Below are 24,194 nucleotides of genomic sequence, written 5' to 3' on the forward strand. Positions count from 1 at the left end.
ACACACACACACACACACACACACACACACACACACACACACACAATCTCTCTCTCTCTCCTTAACATCCAACATGCTGAGGATTTCTGGAGTGTTCTATTTTGTTATATTTTAGCAGCTCCTAGTGAATATAGCATCTATTTCATATTCTAGTGAACACATTATTCTTAATTATTTTCCATTCCATCCTCCCTTCCTTTCTTTTCCACTCTCACCCTTACTCCCAATTTTGCATCACTTGTTCCTTTCCACTCCCCTCTGGTATCCATTTGCCTTATTTACCTGTTTCTCATTCCTCTGATGTATGCATTCTGATTTCACCAACTCTTCCACTCCTCCCTTTCCCTCTAATTATTTGTTACTTTTGCTTCCTTTTCTTCTATCTCCCTGTTCCTCTGTTTTGTGTTTAATTCTTTCATTCAAGGTTTAAAATGTAATGAAACACAGACATTAGACACAAGAGGGCCTGTTCTCAAAATGACAGCTCAAATTGTGCATGCAAATTGGAGACTGTGTGTGAAAGTCTGTACTCATTTGCACAAGCCATGCGCACCCATGCATGCCATTTAAACCCGCTACATTTAATTTTAATAAGTGGGGCTTCAAGAAAGTGTCTTTAATTTTAGATACAGGATAGGTGTCACCCACATGCCATTGAAAATTGTTGCCAAAAATCACCTGCCAGAGTTCAGCAATGAATGATACGGGGAATTGTTAATATGAAGAACTGATTATTATTATATTTTAAAAGAAACCAGAGTGGCTATGCACTGAGTTATAATTACAGAGAAATCTGCATTTTAATTAACCTTTCTAGAAGGATTTCTGGGGCACTGGGTTTTTGAAAGTTTAGTTTTATTCAGTCCCCCCCACCCCACTCATCTTGATCTTTTTCCAGGTCACTAAATACAAAAGCATTCAGAAGAGAAGTAGGGATGTTGTTAATGCATTTCAAATGCTGACTTTTCTTAAGATGTCTATCAGTACTTAATGTACTGGGATGGCTGACAGCTGGTTTCAGTTGCCACAGTGTAATTATGTAGAATAGACTGTCTCGATGACACTGCTTCGATGAAAGAATATCTCGCCTTCGAGATGACAAAGACTAAAATGACAGTACAAGAACGAACTTATGGCTCTTTTTTGTTAGCCGTGTGAAACTGTGGAACTGTTTTGATGACGCAAGTCAAATGATGTGATGTAAAGATCAATGGCAAAATAATAGACATACTGATACCCTGTCACTATTTCCATTCTTTCTGTTCTCCTCTTCCAGTTTAGACTGTAGTCTGAGTTACTGGCATTTAAACTAATAATTTAAAAAACCCACCACTTACAATAGCATTACATTTGTTTGAAGCTCAGAGCCTTTCCCTTCCAAATTCAAAGCATACATCTTATCTCTTAATGTGTTTAGTACAGCATTTATGCATTAATCCTATATACAGGCATGTGGGAATGAGTCCCATCATGTTCAATAGGTACTTCTGTATAGGATTGCATTACTAAGCTGAAAAAGTATGTCTATTTACCCATGCAAAAGACCTGTTGAGTATAGTGGGACTTACTTCTGCGTAATATATGTGAATTTGCCGTGTTAGACCACGTTCAGCTATAACAATAAGCCATGAATGATGGCATATTAAACTGCAATTTGAATGAACACATTTTGCTTCTATTTTCCCGCTTCTTCCATTCAAGCTGGAGAACAACCAGGCAGAGATGTGTTAGTGTGATGTCTGAATCCAGAATTATGGTTTACGGTAAAGAACAGGCCAACTTTAAACTTCCTACAGTTTAGGCACAGGAAGCCTTAATTCAGAATCCATAAATCACACTGTCTTTGCCTGGTTTACCTACCAGCTTGCACTAAGAGCAGAGTGCAGTAGAAGTGAAACGCTCATTCAAAATGTAGTTTAGTAACCCACGTGCTATAAAAAAGTGATGTTAAAAGAACATCCTCCATGACTTAAAACTGACTGGATTGGAAGCCTCCATGCAGTTTACCCACCCATATAGGAACCTGCCTCATCCCAGTCTTGAACCTTGGCACATCTCGTTCAGCGTTGTCTGAACTGACAAGCAAAGGCTTTTGAGTAGGAGGCCTTTGCAGGATTACTTGGAAATGGGAGGGAAGTGAACCCGGGTCTTTTTTTTTTTTTAACAAAGCAAATGTTCTACCATTGAACTGTGGCCTTTTGTGATTCCTGGATTAAAACATAACTCCACAGACATGTGGGAAGAAGCCACAGAGAATTTCTCATATGTAACTTATAGTAAGCTTGAGCAGGGTCTTAGAGTATGGGACCTTTAAGGACAGTGGTTTCTAGCTTGTTTATCATACTTATGCATTCTTTCTTAGAAGAACGTTTTATTGAAATTAGGGTTGTACAAGAAATGTGTTCCATTTTTTATTTTGTTTTAAATATTTTAAAAAAATATTTTTGGATCAGGACTTACCAGCTTGCATCTGCTGCATCAAACATGGCCTAGAGTGTAAACTGTGGCCAAAGTTGTACATTTCCAGCCTTGCAATGTGGATACATGAATCCATGTAAATGAATAAAGTGGTCGATACATGTGTCCATTTGAAAAATGGACACAAAATGTGTCCTTTGCAAAATACAAACAAATACACTTTAATCAATTGGAGAAGAATGCATACTTTTCAAACATGCAATCAACTGATATGTACTTTTGTAAAATATGAATGAAGGTATGCATGAATTTTCATGCTAAAACTAAAAAACAAAAACAAAACTTGCTGTCTGATGTAGGGTAGGCTCAAATCAAAATGAGCCTCGAGATAAAAGAATTTTCCTGAGCTTGGTTTTTCTGATTTGCACATCCCTAACTGAAATCAGCGAGATTTACTTCTATGTAAAGGGCATTTGGGGTTCTTCTGCCAGTTTATGAGCTCTTGGTTCCGTTCTCATTATGCAGAACACGGCCATGTTATGCATTTGAGAAAGCTACAATATCAGGAAGCCTGTGTGTGGAATATAAATAATGGGTGCCGGAATTGGAAAAAAAATCTCAATGGTGTGAGCATTTCCTGATAGAAAACGTAATTTCTTCTAGGCTAACGGTATTGATCCTACATCTTTTAATAGGTTTTCTCAAGTAAAAACATTCTCATTTACATGCATATTATGTAATGCTTCCAAGTGATACATGTGAAGATCCACCTCTGTCTGCTAGAAATTATTAATGTCTGTTTAAGGCTGGCTTCTGTGCTCTTGCCTACCAATGCAGTACTTATTGACATTTTGATAAAGGAAACCACAAAACATCCTATCCACTTAGATGCATGCCTTCCTGTGGAATTGCCCAGGAGAAGGCATTTTCTAAACAAAGCATGAGCAGGCATCTATTTAATTAAAAACATTTACAAAGCATTTGAGTTGCAAGCTCATTTTTATTGATGAATAATGGTAAACGTCAGACTTCTCTGAATAATCATAATTCATTTGGGGACCTATCTGCTTGATGCAGGCATAGAGCTTTGCTACCTGCTTCACATTCAGTTAATCTTATTAGGTGGAGTTTGTGGAATGCTTTAGAAGGGTTGCCGTGCCTTCAGGTAAACGGATTGCATCCCGGAGGAATGTGACTTAGTGTCCCACTTGGTCCTCCTGAAATAGTGGCTCTACTTCATCATAAGGTCAAAAGGACCCTAAGTTAAAAGAATGCAAACTAAGTTGGAGAAGCTGCAGGCAGTTGAATAAGATGCTGGCTACAAAAATCCTTTGTGTTCCTTCGGCCAGGGGTGGGACGGTATGGAATGACTGAGGCTGGCGGCAGCGGTGGCGGCGGCGGCAGCAGCAGCAGCAAAAATCAGATGTTTGGCAGCAAAACATTCTATAACACTCTGGAGCACTACAAGGATTAAATTTAGTTTGTTTGCTGCTAGACTACAGAACATTCAAGTGGTCCAATTTAGCTTGCAAAAAGGTTAAAGTTGACTCTCGTAGCATTTCATAGTGCTACAGATGGTTAAAATATATGCTGTTTTAAAAAAATCCTCCAGTTCCAAATCCAGCAGCATGGCAGGGTCTGTAGCTGCATAAGAGGGGGCTGCTTTTAATATTGAGTAGGACTAGAAAATAGTTACGGCAATGTAGGACTAGCAACAAGCTCCCTCTGTTTGGCTATGTCTCCAGGCTATGCCACGCGTGTCGCAGTGGCCACACAGAGCCCCCCCTGTCAGCACATGAGCCAAGGCACCCCAGCATCGCCCCAGCAGCCGAGCATTGGATAACAGCACACATAGGGGCCATGCGCATGCTCGGAAAGGAGTAGTGGCGCCAGGCAATGATGTCACGAGCTGCGACTCATTCGCTGTGACTCGTCTGAGCTTTGGCATGGCCGGTCAGTGCGCTGCCAAGGATATGCTTGGACTGGCTGTGAGTTGTTTTTTCTAAACTGAAACCTCAGTATTCAGGTTACATTGCGGTGTTGGCTGTAGAGATTCTAATGTAGAGCTCCACTAATTTAAAAGCCAAATGAGAATTCAGAGAGGGCAATCGTCTGTCTGAAGGTGTCCTCCAATTTTCTTCTATCCCCTTTCAGAAATGCATGGATATGCACCCACTGAAATACAGCAGGACAATAGATTTATCAGTGATTTTTGGACATGACAACTAACTGAGACCTCCATGTTTGGATACAGAGACTTTGATCATCAGATACTGGCACCAGCAAGGAGAAGCTTGAGTATATGTCTCTTGTGGACTTCCCAGGGTATCTGTCTGGCTGCTGTTACTGGTGGAACTCTAGCCTTGACTATTTTTGGCATAGTCCTGCAAGGCAATTCTTACTCCCACTGTGCTCTAAATCAAAAACAGAATAGAAACAATCCAAGCAAGAGCAGATGTGACTATTGTTGCAGGTAAACTAGAAATTCCATCAAGGCACACCTAGGGAAGTTGTGGGCTGGGAGGTGAAGCTACAGTTAGAAATGAACAGTTGAGGTGGGGAAGAAGTTCCTTCAGATCTTGGGCTTGACTCTAACTAATCTGTCTTGAGAGTCTAAGCAATGTTTCTTTCCCATGCAACATGCCAACTTCAGATGCCAGTGACTTGCTCACAGCTGCCTCTGGCTTAATAGAAAATCACTATCCTACATAGACCAGTTATGATCCTTAAGATCTTTACCGTTCTTGGTGACGTACAGCACTATTCCGCCTCTTGGCCGGCTTGGTGACTTACCCCATATTTTTCCTGCAAAAATCCAGCCCTCAAAACTCTGAACTGCTGCGAGTCTTCTCAGTTCCATCATGACTACAGCTGCCATCATAATTAGCGTGGGTGAGAGCTAGCCATATTGTAGGTAAATTAAGTAGGCATCAGTTTTGCCAACGCTTTAAACTGAATACTTTATGGGAGAAAACCATGCTTATCTGGAGCTCTCTATTAGAGGTCTCTAATTAGTCTATTAATCTCCATTAGCCTCTAATTGAGATCCTTCCGTATTTCTGGGTTCTTTATGTCCCCAATAGTTTTGGTTTTCCATTTACTGGATATGACTCCTTCAAACAATATAATAGTTGTGAAAGTGTCTTCTTTAATCCATTTTCCCAAGTAGTTGGGACACATAAGGTGCATTGCTTTTATCTTTCTGTTCTTCCGAAAGGCGCTCTTTTGCTATCACACTGGACATGGTAAAAGAGCTGGTGGAAATTGTCAGGGCTAAGACCATCAGAATAACCATTAAGGAAATTGTTTAGTCAGTATGCAATTATTCATGTTTGGTCATTCAATTAATGCTTGATATTTTGGTGCTTTTATTAGCTCTGAAATAATTTAAATAGAACTACAGGATGTATCAACCACAATCTGGTGCTGAATTAGGCATGTTGTACTATCCTCTTTTAATTCATTTATTGTATTACTATGCTGGTCTTTAATAGTGTAGGAGTCCATGATGCATATCTCACTGTAGTTGCACAGTCCATATAAAATGTACATAATGGGTTTAAATCCAATAAATAATGCATCTTTGCATACATTTAATCACAATAACAATTCAGTAACAGAGGGAAACAATCAACATTTAAATTTACATAATGGAAATATTCTAATGAAGATGCCACACAACTATATTAGCATGTGAAAAATTGTCTTTTAACTATTACATAATTAATTATGTTTTAGAGGAAAGTACAGAAAAACAAATAGCCACCTGTTGAACTGGTTGCAACTGGATTTCCAAGGAGAAAATTTCATTAATAGGTTAAAATGGTTACTGATTTTCATGTACTGATTTGGCACTTATAAGTAAATACCTTTTAAGATTTCAGCCTTAGTGTAAAACACATCTGGTTTGATATTTCAGTTACCATCATGTACTAAAAGGCTTTAGCGTTTTGACAAAAATAAGCTATATATTCATTTATTATTTTCTTTAAAATGATAGCATTTAGCTCACTGGGTAGCAGCTAGATTGGCTAGGATCCTAATGTAAGGCAGTCTGCAGGGATTGTGGAGTAAGACTTGCCTGCAATCCATCAGTCACTCTGTGCCACCATTGTGCTTATGGGCAATGGGTCCCTAAGGCTGCAGACCGGTGCATTTATTTTAGCATTGTTCTTTTCCAAATGCCTTTGCCCACAACTGCTTAATAGCATCTGATGCCAGTGTACTGTCTGCTTTACAATAGGCTGAACAACTGGATGAAATTTAAGTGATGCATGAAACATATGCATGATACATTCTGCGTGTTTTTGGCACTTTCCCCTTCTCTGGTAGCTGACCAGCTGCAAGTACAGCTGCCACTGAAATTAACTGATATCTAGTTCTGCTCTCCATCAATTTGGAATACAGGTTTCAAAAATTTAGCCAGAGATACTGAAATCCACAATGCTTTTTATCAAATCTGTCACCTGTTCATTCAGAACACTTCCATTGTCTTAATATTTTCAATGTGTAGTCTGCATTATCTCAATACCTATCATTTTGAGAAATGTTTGTGTGTTCATGCCAAACTACTCCATGTAATATTTTCCAGTCCTCGGCACTTTTGTAGCAAGAACGTTTGATCTTCAATACTGTACAGGTACCCTCACATAAACTCCTACATTTCTGTTTCATTACAAGTCAAATTAACAGAATAACTGGGCTTCCATGTTGAATGATCCTGACTTAGTGTGATCCTGACTTATTTTCCTTGTTTATTAACCAACATCAAGTTAGAGTTCTTCAGTTTGGATGTCTGGGGGACCTCAGAATCAATAAAGTCAGGATTTTCATGCTAAAGCCAGTACCTGATGGGAGTGGGGAGTAGATAGGAAAGAAGAAGAGCTTGAACTGGACGTATCATTAAGCAGAGAGACTTCTTTGCTTTTGTTGGCAGCTAGTTTGGATGTCATTAAATACTAGCAAATTCTTAATTGCATTTAGTTCTAACCAATGTTAGACCTACTTAGAGTAGTCCCATTGAAATGCATGGGTCTTCAGGCAGACTGACATCTAATACATAAAATAGACTAACTTTTGGTGTGACATCAAATTGGGCCTGGGCCAATATAATTCCTTTGGTAGGTGAAATGTACCTATTCCTCTTAATGAGGGTCTATTTCAGGCTAACACACACAGTCTAGTCCTTCCTAATTCAAGACAGATAGCAGTCAAAATGTGGAAATGGGGTAGATTGAATCTCCAAAGAAGAGGCTTTATAGACTTGTCCTCTTCCCTAGTCAATGTCAGTAGCATGTCTCAGCCTTGGTAGTGAGAGAAAGAACACAATCTCCTCAGAAGCAGCTGCCTCCCAAATTTACATAGGAACAGGGGAGATCACAACACCTGAGGTTGACCCACCCAGACAGTAGGATCCTAAGGCATAGATGAGGCGTTGATAGAGAATCTCTCCCCAGTTAAAGAGTTTTTGTTTTACCTTCATTCTACAATCCATCATCTGATCCTTAAAATCCCCTCCTCTGTAGCTTACTATGCTGACATTCCTGCAGAAGCCAGCAATGAGGAGGAAAGAGAGTATCTGTCTTCCATTCCTTCATTCCTGCTAGGCAAAGCTTCATGTAGTCCCTCACAATTACAGTTTTCCCAAAGGCTAATGCATATGAGGGAAGGAAACTGGGGGATCAGAGGGTATATGTGGAGAAAGGGAAAAGAAATATTGGACTTTTTGCCTGATTTTCATAAGAAATAGAGTGCCTTATTTCTGATCCAGTTTGTCACAGGACAATTAATTGGTTTAATTGGTTTTAAAAGCAAATTTAATTAATATTATATGAACAACATAGATTGGCCACAGTACTTAAATGGCACATCCAAGTTAAGGGTAATATACTTGTGAGAATGAGCCGCTGGGGGCAATGCAAGGGAGGTGTTATAAGAGCATAAGAAGAACTGGGTTCATCTAGACCAACATTTAAACAGTGGCCAACCTGCTGCCCATGGGAGACCCACAAGCAGGACCTGAGTGGAGCATGACCTTCCCACTTACGTTCCTCAGCAACAGGCATGCGGCCACTAACACAGAAGGCAGTACAAAGCCATTAGGCACTGATAGCCTTTATATTACCTTCATGTCTTGCTTTTGTGCTTCCCTGGCAGGCCATTGTTAGGAACAAATGCTAGACTTGAAGATACTTAGTGCAATTTGACTCAGACCTACAGATGCACATCTTACGCTCTTCTGAAGTATGAATGAAGTATGAAATCACCTTTCATACAAAGTGAACCTGTTTTGCTATTCTTAGAAGTAAATATATTTGATAAATGAATTTATTAAGAATGATTATCTTTCCTCCGAGGAGAGGCAATATACAGGATCATCCCCAATTTTGTCTGCACAACAGCCCAGTGAGGAAGGCTAGACTGAGAGAGGCTGACTTGTGAAATTATTTTAATTAATGAGCAGAGAAATGTATCTAGGTCTTCCCAAGCCTAGCTGGCAAGTCAGCATGGCATCTCTGCTTCTGAGTAGATGCCTTCTAGCTGCAATTTCAAGCAGGGCTCTTGAGGTGGGTGATGGTTTCTGCACTGTCTTCCAGATAGTTTAAGGGACATGCAGGGAAGGGTAATAATACTTCCATGGGGGGGGGGTGATCCAGGGACCCCATTTTGTGTGAAGTGCAGCTTGCAGAAGCTGTTCCTGGTATGTCCACAGAAATATCTGACAGCTTGTATGGCTGTATCTTTAGTAGTGCATCAGCAGTTTATGTATGTTATATATAGCAGCTTCAGTTACTGTGTTTTCACTTAACTGCAGTTGAAGGAAACTGTGGTTTTACTTAACTCGGTGCGGAAGAGAAGTCGTTAAGTTCCAGAGAGATGTCATAAAGTGCTTCCTTTAAGTGAAAATTATTGATTTATTAAGTAAAGAAAAAAAATAACATGCTGAAATTACTAGGAAGTATGGTAAGAATGAATCTTCTGTCCACAAAATTGTGAAAAAAGTAATGCGTATGTGCATTTGTAAATATATATAGTGTTTCCTATTATCCGCAGTTTCAAACATCTGCTGGGGGGCTTGGACCCTATCTCTGCCTATATGGGGTCCTGCTGTACATTAAGATCAGTTAAGTTTGTTGGGCATTGCTGTAGAGTTTATGTATATCTTTCTAATAATGATTGATAAATACTATCTTGATGGATCCTCTGGAATAAGAAGTTTGGGAGTGAAGTTATATTACATTGCATTTTTCTGTGTGTAATTGATTTAGGAGAGAGGATGCCATTAGAGGAAGGTTGTGCAGGTACAATGGGACCATTTTGCTATGGGGGAAGGGCCTTAATCAAAACATTTCATTTTTTATACTAACACTATCATGACTGGAAATGGCCCTAAATTTTGTATGGCTTGGTAGCATGACTACTTTTTATATGGAATCAAATCAAAATACTAAAAATAATTGTGGCCATCACTACACATGTTGTACAGATATAACACGGAGAGCTATTTCCCTGTAGTTTCACAATTCTTCTGATCTGTAGCTATGCTTGTTCTCCTGTTTATTCAGAACTACTATGGAGCTGCCAAAATGATATTTTCTGACAACCCACTTGGACTGTCATGCGGGATGGTATGTCCAACTTCAGATCTCTGTGTGGGTGGATGCAATTTATATGCTACTGAGGAAGGACCAATTAATATCGGTGGACTGCAACAATTTGCTACCGAGGTAGGTACAGATGTATTTATATAGCTTTTTTTTCTTGCAGCTGTATAGCTTTTTCTGTTAAATGATTCCATTTCTTACTGGAATTGGGCATGTAGAGACCCAATTTGCATACAATGAGAAGCCACAATGGAAGCATGTCCTCCCTGGACTTTTCACTGGGACAACTACCATTTTGAATATTTTAGCTGTGATGGGAGCCACTGTAGCTTGGCATTTTATGTGTACCTCGCAAGGCTGGGTTGTTGGTGTGGTTGACAAGTCACACAGAACTCTTAATACATCCCATGGTTTCTAAGAGGCAACCACCCAACAACCCACCTTTGCTGGCACACAACAAGCTGTGGTACCCCATAGCCATGGCTTGAGTATTCAAAAGGGTGGCCATCCATGATGGCTTTGCCTTAAGTGTGAGCCAGGGCAGAGAGTTAATTCCAAACAAGAACTGCATATACTTTAATATATAGAAAGCATGCTCTGTATACATGGAGCCAAATATTTATTTATTTATTTATTATTTATTTATTTATAGCATTTCTATGCCGCCCCCATCGCAACAAAGCCTCGGGGCGGCTCACAAAAAAATATGCATTTATTATTTCGATAGAAGAACATTTTATACTATCTTTAAGTCCTAAACAGGATCCTAAGGCAGATCACATAGGATTAAATGCTAAATTATTTGACCAAAGTTCCACGACTTGTTCCATTGATTTCAGTGCGACCTAAAGTTCAGTGGGACTGAATCTAATCCATAATAATTTAAAAGAAAATGGAGTCCTAAAACTAGAGCTTTCTTTTGGGAGCCTGTTGCATATTTGCTTAAATATTCATTTAGTGGAACTGAGCATGGAACAGCAGATTTAGTTAAGAGCCTTCTGCTTGGATCTATTCAAATCTACACTGAGAATCTTACAGCAAAGGTAAAAATGGTTTATTTACAGTCCCCAAGCAATGCACATTCAAGTTAAGAAAAACCTGTGCTTATGAATGAACTGTCATATAGCCTATTAGTTTAAAAAAATTACTGGGGCAATTCATCACCATAGAGAGAGAAGAGGTGAAAGGGGAGAGAGGGAGGCCTCTAAAACGTGCCTTCCTACCCCACCCATCCAGATGGGGGTCCTTCTCCTCCAACTCGCATGAACTCAGACTATCCATGATCTGACTTCCATACAAATTTGTCTTAAAGGCAAATTTCCATTTTCTCAGAAACTGAACTTGTTCATGACCCAGGGACTGCCTTAATTTACAAACAATCCATATGCGGCTTGCATGAAGGATGTCTTGGAGAAAGATATCCTTTATCCAGGATAATTTGGTTTAAAAGGAAGGTCCCTTGTTAGATGGTTAGCTTGGAGAGAGGAGAGATAGCATGCTTCTTGTCTCTTGGCAAATGCCGGGAGAAAAGGGCATGGAGGGCAAATGGTCATGTGACCCTTTTGCCTTTCCAGGTGAGGTAAGCGAAGAAAAAGAGACAGGAAAGACATAGTGTAAACAGAGAGGTCGGTTTGATCTTGTCTGTGGCATTAACCCTCTTGCTCCCACTCCCATTAGTAGACCAAACCATGCAGCCAATGTAACATATGCCTAACGCTTTCTAAAACGTTACTCACAGTAGCAAATAGAGGTAGAAAAAACTTAGATCAGTTGCAATTCTTTAAAAAGAAGGGAAGCTAGCTGACATTTCAGGCTGTTTCCTGCCCATTCTGGAGTGGCAGATGTATGGGTCATGATGGCTAACCTCAACAATTTTGCAAGTCATGAATTGCAATGCGAATCTTGCCCAAACTGTGCTTATATAATTATAAATGTTAAAATGTATGTAAAGCATTAAAAAGTGAACCGTTAAGCAGCTGAACATTCAGACTTTGTTCTGTGACTCTATATGCCTGAAATGCAGCTTTTTCTCCATGGATGCATTATGTTTTTTCATATAATGCATCAAAGAAAAATGTTGGAATCGTGGTTCAGTTTGTCCAGTTTTCAGAACAAACTGAGATTAAAAAAAAAAGTCCTTTCTGAATTTTTTCAGTGCTTGGGTTTCAAAGTATAAACCCAGTTCTTCCCATCTGATGTCCTGTGGCCAGGAGTTCCCCTGGGCAAATTATCCTTGCTATTCTGTGTTCTTACAGTGCCAGAGCATGGAACTGTTTTCCTGTTCTCCTGCTTAGAAAGCTGGCAAATAAGTCCTCTCATTTCCTGGTTGGAGCAGTTGTTGTTTTGGCTACCTCTGTGTGACACACAACTTCCTTTGATGCATCTGGACCTTGGCCTTCCCAAGGAAGAAATTATTGAAAGACTAACTGGCAGGATCAATGGAGCACAGTGGGAGACTCATGCTTTATTAATCCTGCTACTATATTCAGTGTTTTTGTCTTGCTAGTGAAAGACCACTGCTATCATGTTTCTGTGGAATGGTTGGCTTTCGGAGTAATTAAAAACAAAACAATGAAAATCACATACACACTTGCAGCTTGTGTAAAAGAAATAGATTAAACTTGTGTCAAATGTGTGAGCAATATAACACTGAATTATGACTTTTTAATACCAAATGCAAGTAATATCTGTTAAACTTTGATTTGTGTCTCCTTTTATTCTTAATGCTATGATTAATAAGGATGAATTATGCCTTGATAGATTTTACTAAATATCTTCAATTTTTCTTCCAAAATCTTTAGAAATCTATTAAAAATGCTGTGCACTGGTACAGTGATTGATATTAAAACTGGCATTGGATGAATAGCTCAGAATGGCTTTCATCACAGAATTTTAAGTTTATTTAAAGTGATCTATTGGTATCAAGGGTTCTAATGCTGTTGAACGATGTGCTAGTTCTGCATAATTTAAAATGGGTTGAAATATATACACCCAAATATATATACTTAGACTACATACACTATTTATACCTTGCTTCTGCTCATAACTATTGTAAAATTTAGATGTTTTTTCTGTGTGCTGTTCTTAATGACTGGTTCATATATTATAGAAATGATAAGGAACAATAATCTGTCATAGTCATAATGCATTTTTGTAATACTCCACTTGTATTCCAAGCATGGAAGACTGAAGAATTTCTTGTTCTCTTCAGCAAATGGAATCTCCCCAAATAAAAATGTTGAGCTCATATTTTAGCCATAAACTGCAATAATAAATGTATGTTAGGAAAAATGAAGGTCAGCACCAGAAAAGCAGACGGAAACCAGGATGCAGACCTGAAAAAGTGCTGGGAGACCATTTGAAAGCTGCCCGAGTGTCGTAACACCAAGTATTTTGAATACACGTTGCCTCCCTTAAGCTCAATGGCTTTGTTTGCTTCTTGATGGAGGTATACAAGCAGTGTAAGCAACAGAGGCCATGTGTCAGCAGTTACTGCTACTGTTTGCTCAAAGTGGCCACGGTATTGCAGGCTCAAATGCGAGTGCAACTCTCCCATAGCTTTCAGTAGGACACCTGCCCAAGTGTTTAACTGTGTGGTTATAAACCAATTAAGCTGGGTTAATCCCTTTGTCTTTGGTGAGGCAGTTTGAATGGTTTGTGGTCCTTGCCTTTTGAGCTCTGCAAGATTTACAGCCCAATTGAAAACATACTGTGCCAGCAGATTAAGTGAATAGGGTGGGGGACTTATTGATTGGCTGTGCCAGTAACACAGCACAAACCAAGACATCATGCTGGCATTGCAGGTAGATAAGTGCAAATGTACACTGTCGAGGTGCCGCAAACACAAATGGCTGCTGCTGATTAGCATCTTGTATTTCTGGCATTTGTCCAGAATTACTTAAAATTGCTCTAGCAGCTTATGAGTTTTAAGAGCACACACCTTTTTCTGGTGCATTTAACTAATTTTAAGACCTCTTTAATACGAATAGTATCTTTGCAGACTGCAGTATACATCAGTAGACCTAGGAGGCATGGAAATAGAGTCTACCTATGTTGAATCCCCTTAGCTCCTCATCAGGGATATTGTGTCAGAAGGTACGCTAGCATACTGCAAGATGCCCCTTTCGGCATATGGCATGAGGAATAGTCGCATGTGAGGGAAAGGGGTCAGATACTCCTACCAGTTGTGCTATAATCCCAGATTCCCATTCTTCATTTTCTAACTAAATAAAAAAGCAAATCTTTCCAGCCTTTCTAAAACTCAAGACAGGCATAAAAGAGCCAGTGTGATATAGTGGTAAGTGCATGGGACAGGGACTCAGGAGCGCTGGGTTCTAGTCCCCGTTCATCCATGGAGCCAGCTGGGTGACTTTGGGCCAGACACAGACTCTCAGCCCAACCTACCTCACAGGTTGCTGTTTTCAGGACAAGATTGAGAGCAAGAGAGGGACAATGATGTAAGCTGCTTTGAGTTTGTAAGAAAAAGCAGAATATAAATCAAATGAATAAACTGTGCAAGCTGCATTCTGACCATCATTTCATGAGAAATAAGTTGGTTCCCATGTTTTACTATTTTTAGTAGGGATAGGCACAAAATCCAATTTGGGGGCAGGGATAAAATCTGATGGAATTTCCCAACACTGCCCTGCAGTTACAGCTCCATTTCCCACATGCTGGTCTTGCCACTCTTGGGTAGGTGAAGCCTACCAGTGATGGTAGATTTTTTTTCTCTGGTCCTAGAGAAGGCAGGGTGTATGCAGAGGCGGGATTTGCTGATGATTTTACTGAGTATTATTACTTTAAAGAGTATTATTGTTGTCATGGGGTCTCAATATTTAACCTTTACTTGTGTCAGAGTGCACCAAAAATAAACTAATTTAGAAATTTAAGGTTCAATTTATTTTGCTGAAAGCCAGGATTGTGTGGAGGTTCGAGCACTGGACTGGGGGCCTTGACGATTGGGATTCTAGTCCCCACTCACTGAGTGCCATCGAGCTAGCCACACTCTCAGTCCAGCCCTTCTCAGAGGGTTGTTATGAGGATAATATGGAGCTAGGTAAGCCATTTTGAGGGATCCAGGTGGCACAGTGGGTTAAACAGCTGAAATGCTGGGCTGATTGATCAAAAGATCACCAGTTCGAATCTGCAGAAATTTGAACCGGGGTGAGTTCCCGTTGCTCCGTCCCAGCTCCTGCCAACCTTGCAGTTCGAAAGCATGCAAATGCAAGTAGATAAAAGGGTACCACTTCCGTGGGCAGGTAACAGCGTTCCGTGCACCTTGGTGTTTAGTCATGCCGGCCACATGACCACGGAGACTGTCTGCAGACAAACGCTGGCTCCCTCGGCTAGGAAACAGAGATGAGCACCGCCCCCTAGAGTCAGGCATGACTGGACTTTAATGTCATGGGGAAACCTTTACATTTACCTTTAAGCCATTTTGGGTTCCTTGCAAGAAGAAAAAGGGTGGGATATAAATGCTATATAGTAAGCTTTTAAATTAAAGCTTATATAACCAGGGAGGAGTCTACAAGGGAAAAGCTCTACATGTGCAGGCCTGTTCATGTTGGAAAAGCCTGGACAGAGCATGTAACTTTCTTTCCCTGCCCATTGAATTTGTTGAGGATGAAAAAGGCCCCTCCTGTTCATTCAGATGCAACACAGCTTCCTTGCCAAAATATCCTTTCAAATCCTCATCTCCTCTGTTGAAATGGCATAGTTCTGTCAGTTTATAATGCCATTTAGATCTCTCGTTGTAATAACTGCACTGTCAGCAGAACTAGTATGGTGATGATTCCTTATATCATACCTGGAATTTTGAAATGACACCTGTTGGATTACAGTGGTATTGGGAAACGGCCCATGTAGGACCAGCTATCTATGTAGAGCAAGAAACTTGGGGAACAGCCTCAGTCTTTAGTGAGCTGTTGGTTAAGAGGCTTCATGGGGCTGCATTTGGACTCTCTTCTATGTGCAGAGTTGAATTCCTGCAGGGAGGGAATGCCAGGATCAGTTTCTGACACTGCTTAGTTCCTGGAGAAGAGTGAAAGGGGTTACAAAGCACTCCTTTACAGGCATCATGCTAATGACAGTGTGACCAATTAACTAACCTGAATGCAAAACAGTGGCATATCAGGAGCCTAGAATTGGTTTAATTTCTATTTGTGGGTATTGCAGTTGTCCCTTTGTGGGGTTTCCCCCACCATAGTGGGTCTTCATCTTTGTGAATTGCAGGAAAAACTTACTGATTAAATCTATTTCTTCCATGCCATAGAACAGGCAAGTCCGAACCCATAACTATATTATATTTAAAATATAATTCCCAGTTTTTCAGAAATTTAAAACAGTCTTCTTTGACTGTTCTTTCAATGTTTTTCATAAAATCTGAAAAAATGAGAGCAATTTAAATAAATAATAGCTACTCTCAGTTAAATATCAAAATTAGGAACTTCTATTCCATCTGCATTGTGTATTTATGATGTAAAGTGTATGTTGCTGTTTCCAAGGTAACAACTGGAACCAGATAATATGTGGAGTAGAATCAAACTATTAACAGAAGCTCACAGGACCTCCTATAGCACAGGTCAAAATTATATTAATGCATTTGTCTCCCTTTCCTCCACAGTGTCCAGTTGCTGCTTAAATTCATGAGTTGTTCTTATTTCTTCAAATACATGAACATAACGGAACATGGCTGATAATAAATAAAGGAAAACAGTTAATGCTAATGTGATGCCCGCAGAATGCATCCAAAGTTCTTGCTCTAATTTTGGGATGTTTCAATATGTTCTGTGCCAGTATGATTTTAATCAGGTTATTTTTGGTACATATTACTATATGTTGAGTTTGCACAACTTTAAAGTTGGTGGAAACATTTCTTTCCCAAGCATTGGGAAGTCACAATTATGCTGAGTAGACAGTCCAAGAATCACTAGCCTACATGTCTTGGGGTTTCTAATAAAACCCCGTTCCCGGAGGGCACACTGTGGAGGGAAGCTTTGTAGGGACTGCCCTTTGGAAAAGAGAACATCTGGCTACTCTGAGTGGGACTCTTCTTATGTGACAGAGCTTTTGTCTGCCTTTCCCAACTGAAGTAATGCTCCCAACAGAGAGACATGGACTGTCCTTCAGTGGTCCTTCACTTCCATAGAAGTGATACTCAGAACACTAAAGATCAGTCCACACTTGTCTGTGGATCCCATGTAAGTGTCTTGGGAGCAAATGGGGTGGTGGCTGATCAGTATTCACACAAAAACACTGTTCTTTTGGGACATATATATGGCCATAGTTGTGCAATCATGGTAGTGCAAATAAATTATACTTGTTTCACAAAAATGGAACACTTGTGTATTCTTAATGGTTGTAAGCAAAAGCCAAGTATTATGAAGTCTGGGATTTTGAAACACCAGGAGCTGAAAACAGCTACTCGCTCATTCCTTAGCTGCTAGTGGGAACATAATTTCTTAAGTAGAAGGAAGGGATGTCTCTCTCACACTCTGCTGTTTAACATTTAGGTGAAGATAATATCTGCCTCCCTATAGGATCTGCATGGTTAAACCCATTATAATCTAATGAACTATAGAGAAAGGTTGTGAGAAAGAGCCACAAATTTCTCAGTAAGCACTGAAGCAGTCTGGAGCATTGATTGAGCACCAAGGATGGTTAGCATTGATAGGCCAAATGCTCACAGAACCCAAGTTAGCAAGTTATAACTCTTCAAGCAAACTCTGTTTTGAAGTGATACTTGAATCCATATGCAGGAGAAGGCAAAATTAAAAGTGAAGCACTCAGCCTTTAATTTTAGAATTTCTTGCATGGCTGCATGACTTCTCAACCGTTAATTCCATTCGAGCCATGCTAGCCTTTTCTCTATTTAATATTACAATTGAGTAGACTATTGGTTTGTCCCACATCTGCCCAAAACTGGTCTAGAGTGTTAAAAAAAAAGCTAATACTTTTATTTTGACATCTCTCTGTTGCTACTAAAAATTCCATATTAAATAAGCTTGGGGTGCGAATATAATGCATTTGATCAGTGTGAGTCCTTGCATTCGACTTGTTAGACGTATGGTCAGGGGAGGCTGGTGGTCTCTCTGAGTAGTAGGGCAGGTAAGCAGAGACTGAGCCAGGAGCTTGGCAGAGGACTCTGAATCCCCAGCAGTCAGCAACCCCACCCCAGAAAGGAAGACTGAGGCATAAAGCACACTAAGGAGGGCATGAAAGTAACCCAACCACACAAAAGTATTTCTTTGGATCCACATTCTCCTGTTGCAGCAACAATTTCCATTCCACAGAGAATCAAGGAACTCCGAGATGATGAGTGGGAAGGTTGAATAACAATGATAATGATTAAAATAAAGAATGGCATTGTCAGAGCTATACAGAAAAGCAGCCTTTGGGATCTAAGGACAAGTTCTGAAACTGCCCAAAGATGCATGGCTTTGTATATCTATCAGGAATCCAAGTTTGCTCAGAAGGAGCACAGTGCAAAATTCCAAGTTATTCATATTCATATCCAAGTTATTCCATATTTAAGAAGGAAGGGTTTGATCACTCAGGAGAAAGTATGGGCTTGCCTTTGCAGAGGAGAAGAAGCAGGACCCATCTGGCTAATGGGGTGGGCCAAAAATCTAATAAATAATTCCTCCTGGGAAGCTTTGCAAACACCCCACCCAACTCCTGGCACCCATCCCTCCATGTATGCACATCATGAACCACACACGCAGAAACCATAAACCCAAATAACAATAATGGAAGTACCAAAGATAACATTTAAAATAAAATACGATCTCCTTGGACCCACACAGAAACGCATCCCTTGGAATACATGCATGCACACACATGCACACATGCATTCAGTCCTTATGCCAGGCAACACACACATTACATGCTAGGCACACATATGCCACACTACACACGCATAGAAACCGGGTAGAGCAGGAGCTGCTGGTGTTTCTTCTCCACCAATCTGCTTGAAAAAAGCCAGCCAGTTGGCCAGGCTTTTCCGCACCTTAATCCTGCTGGAAGGCCCCCTCCCTTGTGGAGGGGAGGTCACCTCTGATTGGCCAGGGCAAGCTAACCTCTTCGTAGCAGCTCTGTCATGAGGATGGGTGCTACCATTGCTTGATGCTGGGGGCTGGGCCAACGTAGAAACCTTTCTGCTGCAGGTAAGGCACTGCAGCTGCAGGAAGAAGCAGAAGGAGTTTGCCCAGGCTCAGCTGAATGAACGAGGCTGCCATTGTGGCCAGTGGCTCCAGTGGTTAGCACTGCGGCCTCCAGCCGCTTACCCTTAAATCAGAAGAGGTGGGGCAGAGGGGGAATTGTGGGTCAAAGCCCATTGGTCTCTGGAATTGGAGCTGCCTCTATGGATGATTTCACACTGGAGGCAAGTGGGGAGATGGTCACCACACCCATTTGCAGTTGTCTGATTGGTAGGCAGCTCGCTGCATCACACGAAGATGGTACACTATGTTAAAGTTTGTTTACAGTAAACTTTTCTGATATTTCACTGAAGATACTTAGCTGTAAATTATCTTTAAAATGTCAACCATCCTGCAGTGCTTCGTTCTGTACATGAGCATGATCTAGAAAAAGTTTTCAGCAGAAACAATTGAACAAGCTCATATGTGAAACATGTTGAATGGAACATGGCCCCGGATTCAATGTAATGGATTGACTGAGATGAGTTTCCATTGGAAAAAAATGATTCTGTTCATCTTCTTTGATGTGTCATGATGGGATATCTGGATGGACATGGACGTTTTTTGCTTTTTTTTAAGGAAAATAAACATTATGTTTTGATTGTGTATTGCAGAGACTATTGTGCACTGCTTTCTGTTCTTAATTGCTTAAGCATATTGTTTTTTCAGGTATTCAGAGAAATAAATATTCCACAGATTAGAAATCCTGCTTTGCCACCACTGGAAGAGATGCCTGAAGCTTATCATGCCAAGATTGCCCTTCTAGGAGCAGGACCTGCCAGTATAAGCTGCGCTTCATTTCTGGCTCGATTGGGCTACTCAGACATCACCATTTTTGAAAAGGAAGATTATGTTGGTGGCTTAAGGTAAATACTACATGCTTAGATTTGAAATAAGGCCCTTTGAACTGCATGTTTTCATCATTATGCGGACGTAAACATAAGGGAAGTTGAAGAGTTTTCCAAAATTTACTCTCCCTGATCCTTAAAAAATACCCTCAAACTGTACTCTCTAATTCACCTGTTCTGCATGTGTGTAAGTTCAAGAGCAGTGACCAAGGAAGATGCATTTTGAAAGAAAATGATTCTGCAGTGCTTGATTTTTCCCTTGTAATGTTTAGCTATATAATGGTATCGTTCAATTAGTAAAGTAGTAATGGCCATTTATTATTAAATTAATGAGATGATTGACACTATTTTTAATTTACACATTTGTATATGCTGTATATCTGTAGATTTCTAGGTGGTTCACAAAGTTCAAATATTATGTAAAACAGCATAAACATATAACATACATGCAAAAATGGCAGATACGTGATTAGGAAGAAGCATATAATATTGGGCAGCTGCACAGCAGGAATCCTGTTATTGTTACTAATTATTTTTCAGTGATTTTGGTGTCACCTGTTCAAGGTGCCACGTTTAAGCAGGGCACAAATACTTTATTTGCTCTGTACTTTAAGAGTAGAGATATGTAAGGCAAAAGCCGCACAAAAGACGGTCTCAATCCTCACGCTAGGCTTTTGTTCCATGCCCTTTAATACAACATTGTTATGCTCTTTCTAATCTATTATTTGATGGTAGAGAGGATTTGAGGCTACCCCTTTCTCTTTATGTATACAATCATACATAGTTATTTTAGAATTAGTCTCATTAAATATAGGGTTGAATGTAAAAGTGACTAGTTTGTTTTTGAGTAAACAATCGGACTAATGTAAGAAACAATATAATAAACGTTGTATTGTCAGGCTTTATGCATAATGTACCCCCCACCCCAGTTGTTACTGGAAATGGCTGAAAAGTGACAGTCAACTCATACTGTAGTGTCTACACTTCTGTAAAGTAAAATGAATCCTCTTGTTTGTGTAGTTTAGAGTTTCAAATACTGAAACATTTAAAAGGATCATTTTTGCCTCTATATTCTCAGCGCAACAGTTATGAAAGAAAAAACAAAACTTCTAAAACTATTCTTGTGTTTCCTTTGCTCTATCAGCATTTTCACCTTTTGACAGTCATTGTCATAACCTTCTCAGTCCACCATAGTTTGGCTGTTAATATTCACAGTCTCTGGCTTTACATACTTTGCTTACAACTGTGTACTTATATCCATTTTTTTCAGCCGCATTTCATTGTGTCACAGCTGCCTTTGCAGCTGCATTTGACTGTTTTCTAGAGTTGGTAGATCTGTCATGATTGGATGGAACATACCATCAAGTTCATTCTGTCTCACTCTTTCCCATTCAAGCTTCATTTGTTCTTCCCAGCCTACACTTATATCTGATAATACAACCTAAGTGGTAGTATCCATAGCTGCAGATGTTGGAGACGCTTACCCAGGCTGAAGAAATGATGAACAATATTTACCTATCAGGATTCCAAGTATTCTTTCTCCAGGTATAACAGGGGCAACCTGAGAATATTCTTGGTGAATAAACAGAGTAAAGAAACACCAATGTTTGTTTTTGAAGTTCACCATCAGTGTGCATATTTGAAGTCATTTCCCAAATCCATAATCTCCGGAAGCTGAGTTGGCATGTGCAAATACTAATAGTTCAGATATTTCTTCATTAAGTTTCTGTTGAACTATTTTAATGGTAGCCTGTATTTCTTTGGCTCTGAAGAAAAATACCACATCTTCCTTGATGAGCTGGCCTGAAAACAGAATGGGACAAACAGATCAATGTCATCCTCTACAACAATGGTATCAGTAAACCAGGCTAACATAACTGCTAGCTTTAGGTCTTGTAAAGCCCTTGCCATTCGATTTATATGAAAGGAATTTTCATGAAAGGGATTCTTGTTTGTTGATCTTCAGTTTCATTTTGCTAATATAGTTTTTCATCCAGCTCTTTTCAATCTGCTGGTATATGCCACCTCTTTGAGAGTCTATTTGCATATTAATCAAACACTATTGTAGCTTCTAGGTAGTGTTTGTATGCATAGTCAGAAAATAGGCAGTATCAAATGGGAACACTGCTCTTACACAGTTGGTATTGGACAAGTGTGAACATCCTATAGTGCAACATCAATAGTGTAAGGTGGCATGATGGGTTTTCTCAGAAAAAACTTGTTGTACTAGCCTATGCTATGGCATTGTGCTACTAGTGCTTCTTTAATTGTGTAAATACAGTGGTCCCTTTTGATACTGCTGTCTATTTCATATATGCAGACCATTGAATCCTATGTAGAAAAGTTAGTTTTACCATCCAGAAAAAGCTTTCTGGATTATGTAGTTTGTACAATGTGCCTGATACACTGTTGGAACAGCACGAAGAAATCCTAGTATATCTGGTTTTAAGAAAAGGAAGCTGCAGTCAAACAAGTGTGCTGGTGCAAACACAATTCATATCTGAAACAATCTTCTTCTGAAATGCTTCATTTCAGAAGGAATATCTGAAGTAAAGATACTGGGTTCAATTGTCTGCTCACTCCTCTAAGTGCTTGGGAAATAGCTGTTAATGTTGACCCCCTGTTTAAAAGAAATAAGTTTGGCAGTCTTACCATTCATTTTTGAAATGTATCTTCTGGTCAGTTTTGTTAGCTATGTCAACACCAATACCTCTCATTCCTGTAGGTATAATTTTAACTAAATATTTTGCAGCTAAATAAATATTCAGGTAGTATCTATGAGAGCATCCTCACACTAATTCCTGCTTGGAGCTTCAGCTTTCTTTATGTTGGTCCCTTGTCATATAGGATGATTCAGGCCAGTAAACTTTCCTCTAAAGAAACTCAGTGAAATAATATCCAAATGGAGCACTGAGCTTCAGGCATGCATCTCCCTTCTGTCAGTTCACCAGCAATATTCAGGTTTTGCATAAGTTTGTGCTCATTGACCAAGTCTGGTGACAGACTTGCTCAAAATCTGTTGGTCCTTTTAATAGTACGTTCTCCATTTTCAGGCTTTGACAAAACTGGTGGATTGATCTCTAATTTTTTCATGTTCTGCAGACAGAGGTACTGAAATGCTTTACTTGTGGCCAGCTGCAGTACCAAAAACAGGGAGAAAGTGGGAAAAAGGAAGCATGTCATGCAAGGTCTGAAGATGTAACTGAAACGTAACCACCCTTTCTGTTTCAACACATTGCTGCACCGATGCCGTCTTTTTCTTATACTGCAGCCACAAACCGATTGTACATGAATCAGGCTGTTCTATGAGAAGGCTGTTTCTCCTCCTAGGCTGTGGGACTCCCTGCCAAGGCAGGCTAGGCTGCTCCTTGAATTGTTTTATTCAAGTACTTTAGACCATAAGTTGATCAGTTAGGTTGGGTGCTGCTTCTATTTTTTTTTTAAATATGTAATTATTATGTTCTTATAGCAATGTAATGTATTGTTCTAATCAGTTTTAATGTTGCTTGGAAGCTACCTTGAGTGCTATTTTTGGTAGAAAGTTGGAGTACAAATCAAATATATGAAGCTGACATGCATTTTCCACTATTAGTTGAATAAATATTTTCTCTTTAAAAGGCAGTTGGATGATAAAGATGAATATAAGCTTTGTTGGTCTATTATGTATTATATTTTATTCTGTTTTATTTTAGCCTTGAATTTAGCCTTGAAGAAATGCCTTGAATTTCTTACGCTTCTTTTTAGATAACTTTTTATATTTTCCTCACATTTACATAATAGAAGCTCACATGGATATGTGTTGTGTGTAGGGATGGAGAGATCATTCTGTTTTAGTTAGAGTCAGGTTCACATGTGTTCATTCATAAGTTTGTCCCATCCTACTTGAGCATTAATCTGCCTATTGCTTAAATCTCTACATAAATGTATTTAATAATTACTGAAATATACATCTTAATCTATTTCATCACAAATGTGCAGTTCTAAATGTATGTATCTCAAAGTCTGTACTTCTAAGGGCACAATCATTAATTTGGAAGAAGAAGGGCTTGCCATGTCATCCATTCATCACTGCCATTGGCCAGTTCCCCATCCAGTGCCAAATCCTAGTTTCTGAGACATCCCTCCCT

General features: G+C 39.6%; 1 protein-coding gene across 8 annotated transcripts in view; it reads left to right on the plus strand.

Annotated features, from left to right (window-relative positions):
* The window catches only part of DPYD (dihydropyrimidine dehydrogenase), a 538,071-nt gene that overhangs the window by 151,212 nt on the left and 362,665 nt on the right, over window positions 1–24,194 (plus strand). For all 8 annotated transcript variants that reach the window (XR_006414940.1, XM_044432364.1, XM_044432357.1 and 5 more), the window contains 2 exons: window positions 9,984–10,145; window positions 19,889–20,085. Coding sequence is in view for 7 of the 8 variants with exons in the window: in XM_044432364.1 (XP_044288299.1) it covers window positions 9,984–10,145; window positions 19,889–20,085 (359 nt within the window). In the remaining variant the exon portion in view is untranslated. The remainder of the gene's footprint in view (window positions 1–9,983; window positions 10,146–19,888; window positions 20,086–24,194) is intronic.

Source organism: Varanus komodoensis, unplaced genomic scaffold (genome assembly GCF_004798865.1).
Source record: "Varanus komodoensis strain SLA01 unplaced genomic scaffold, ASM479886v1 scaffold24, whole genome shotgun sequence".
Lineage (NCBI taxonomy): Eukaryota > Metazoa > Chordata > Lepidosauria > Squamata > Varanidae > Varanus > Varanus komodoensis.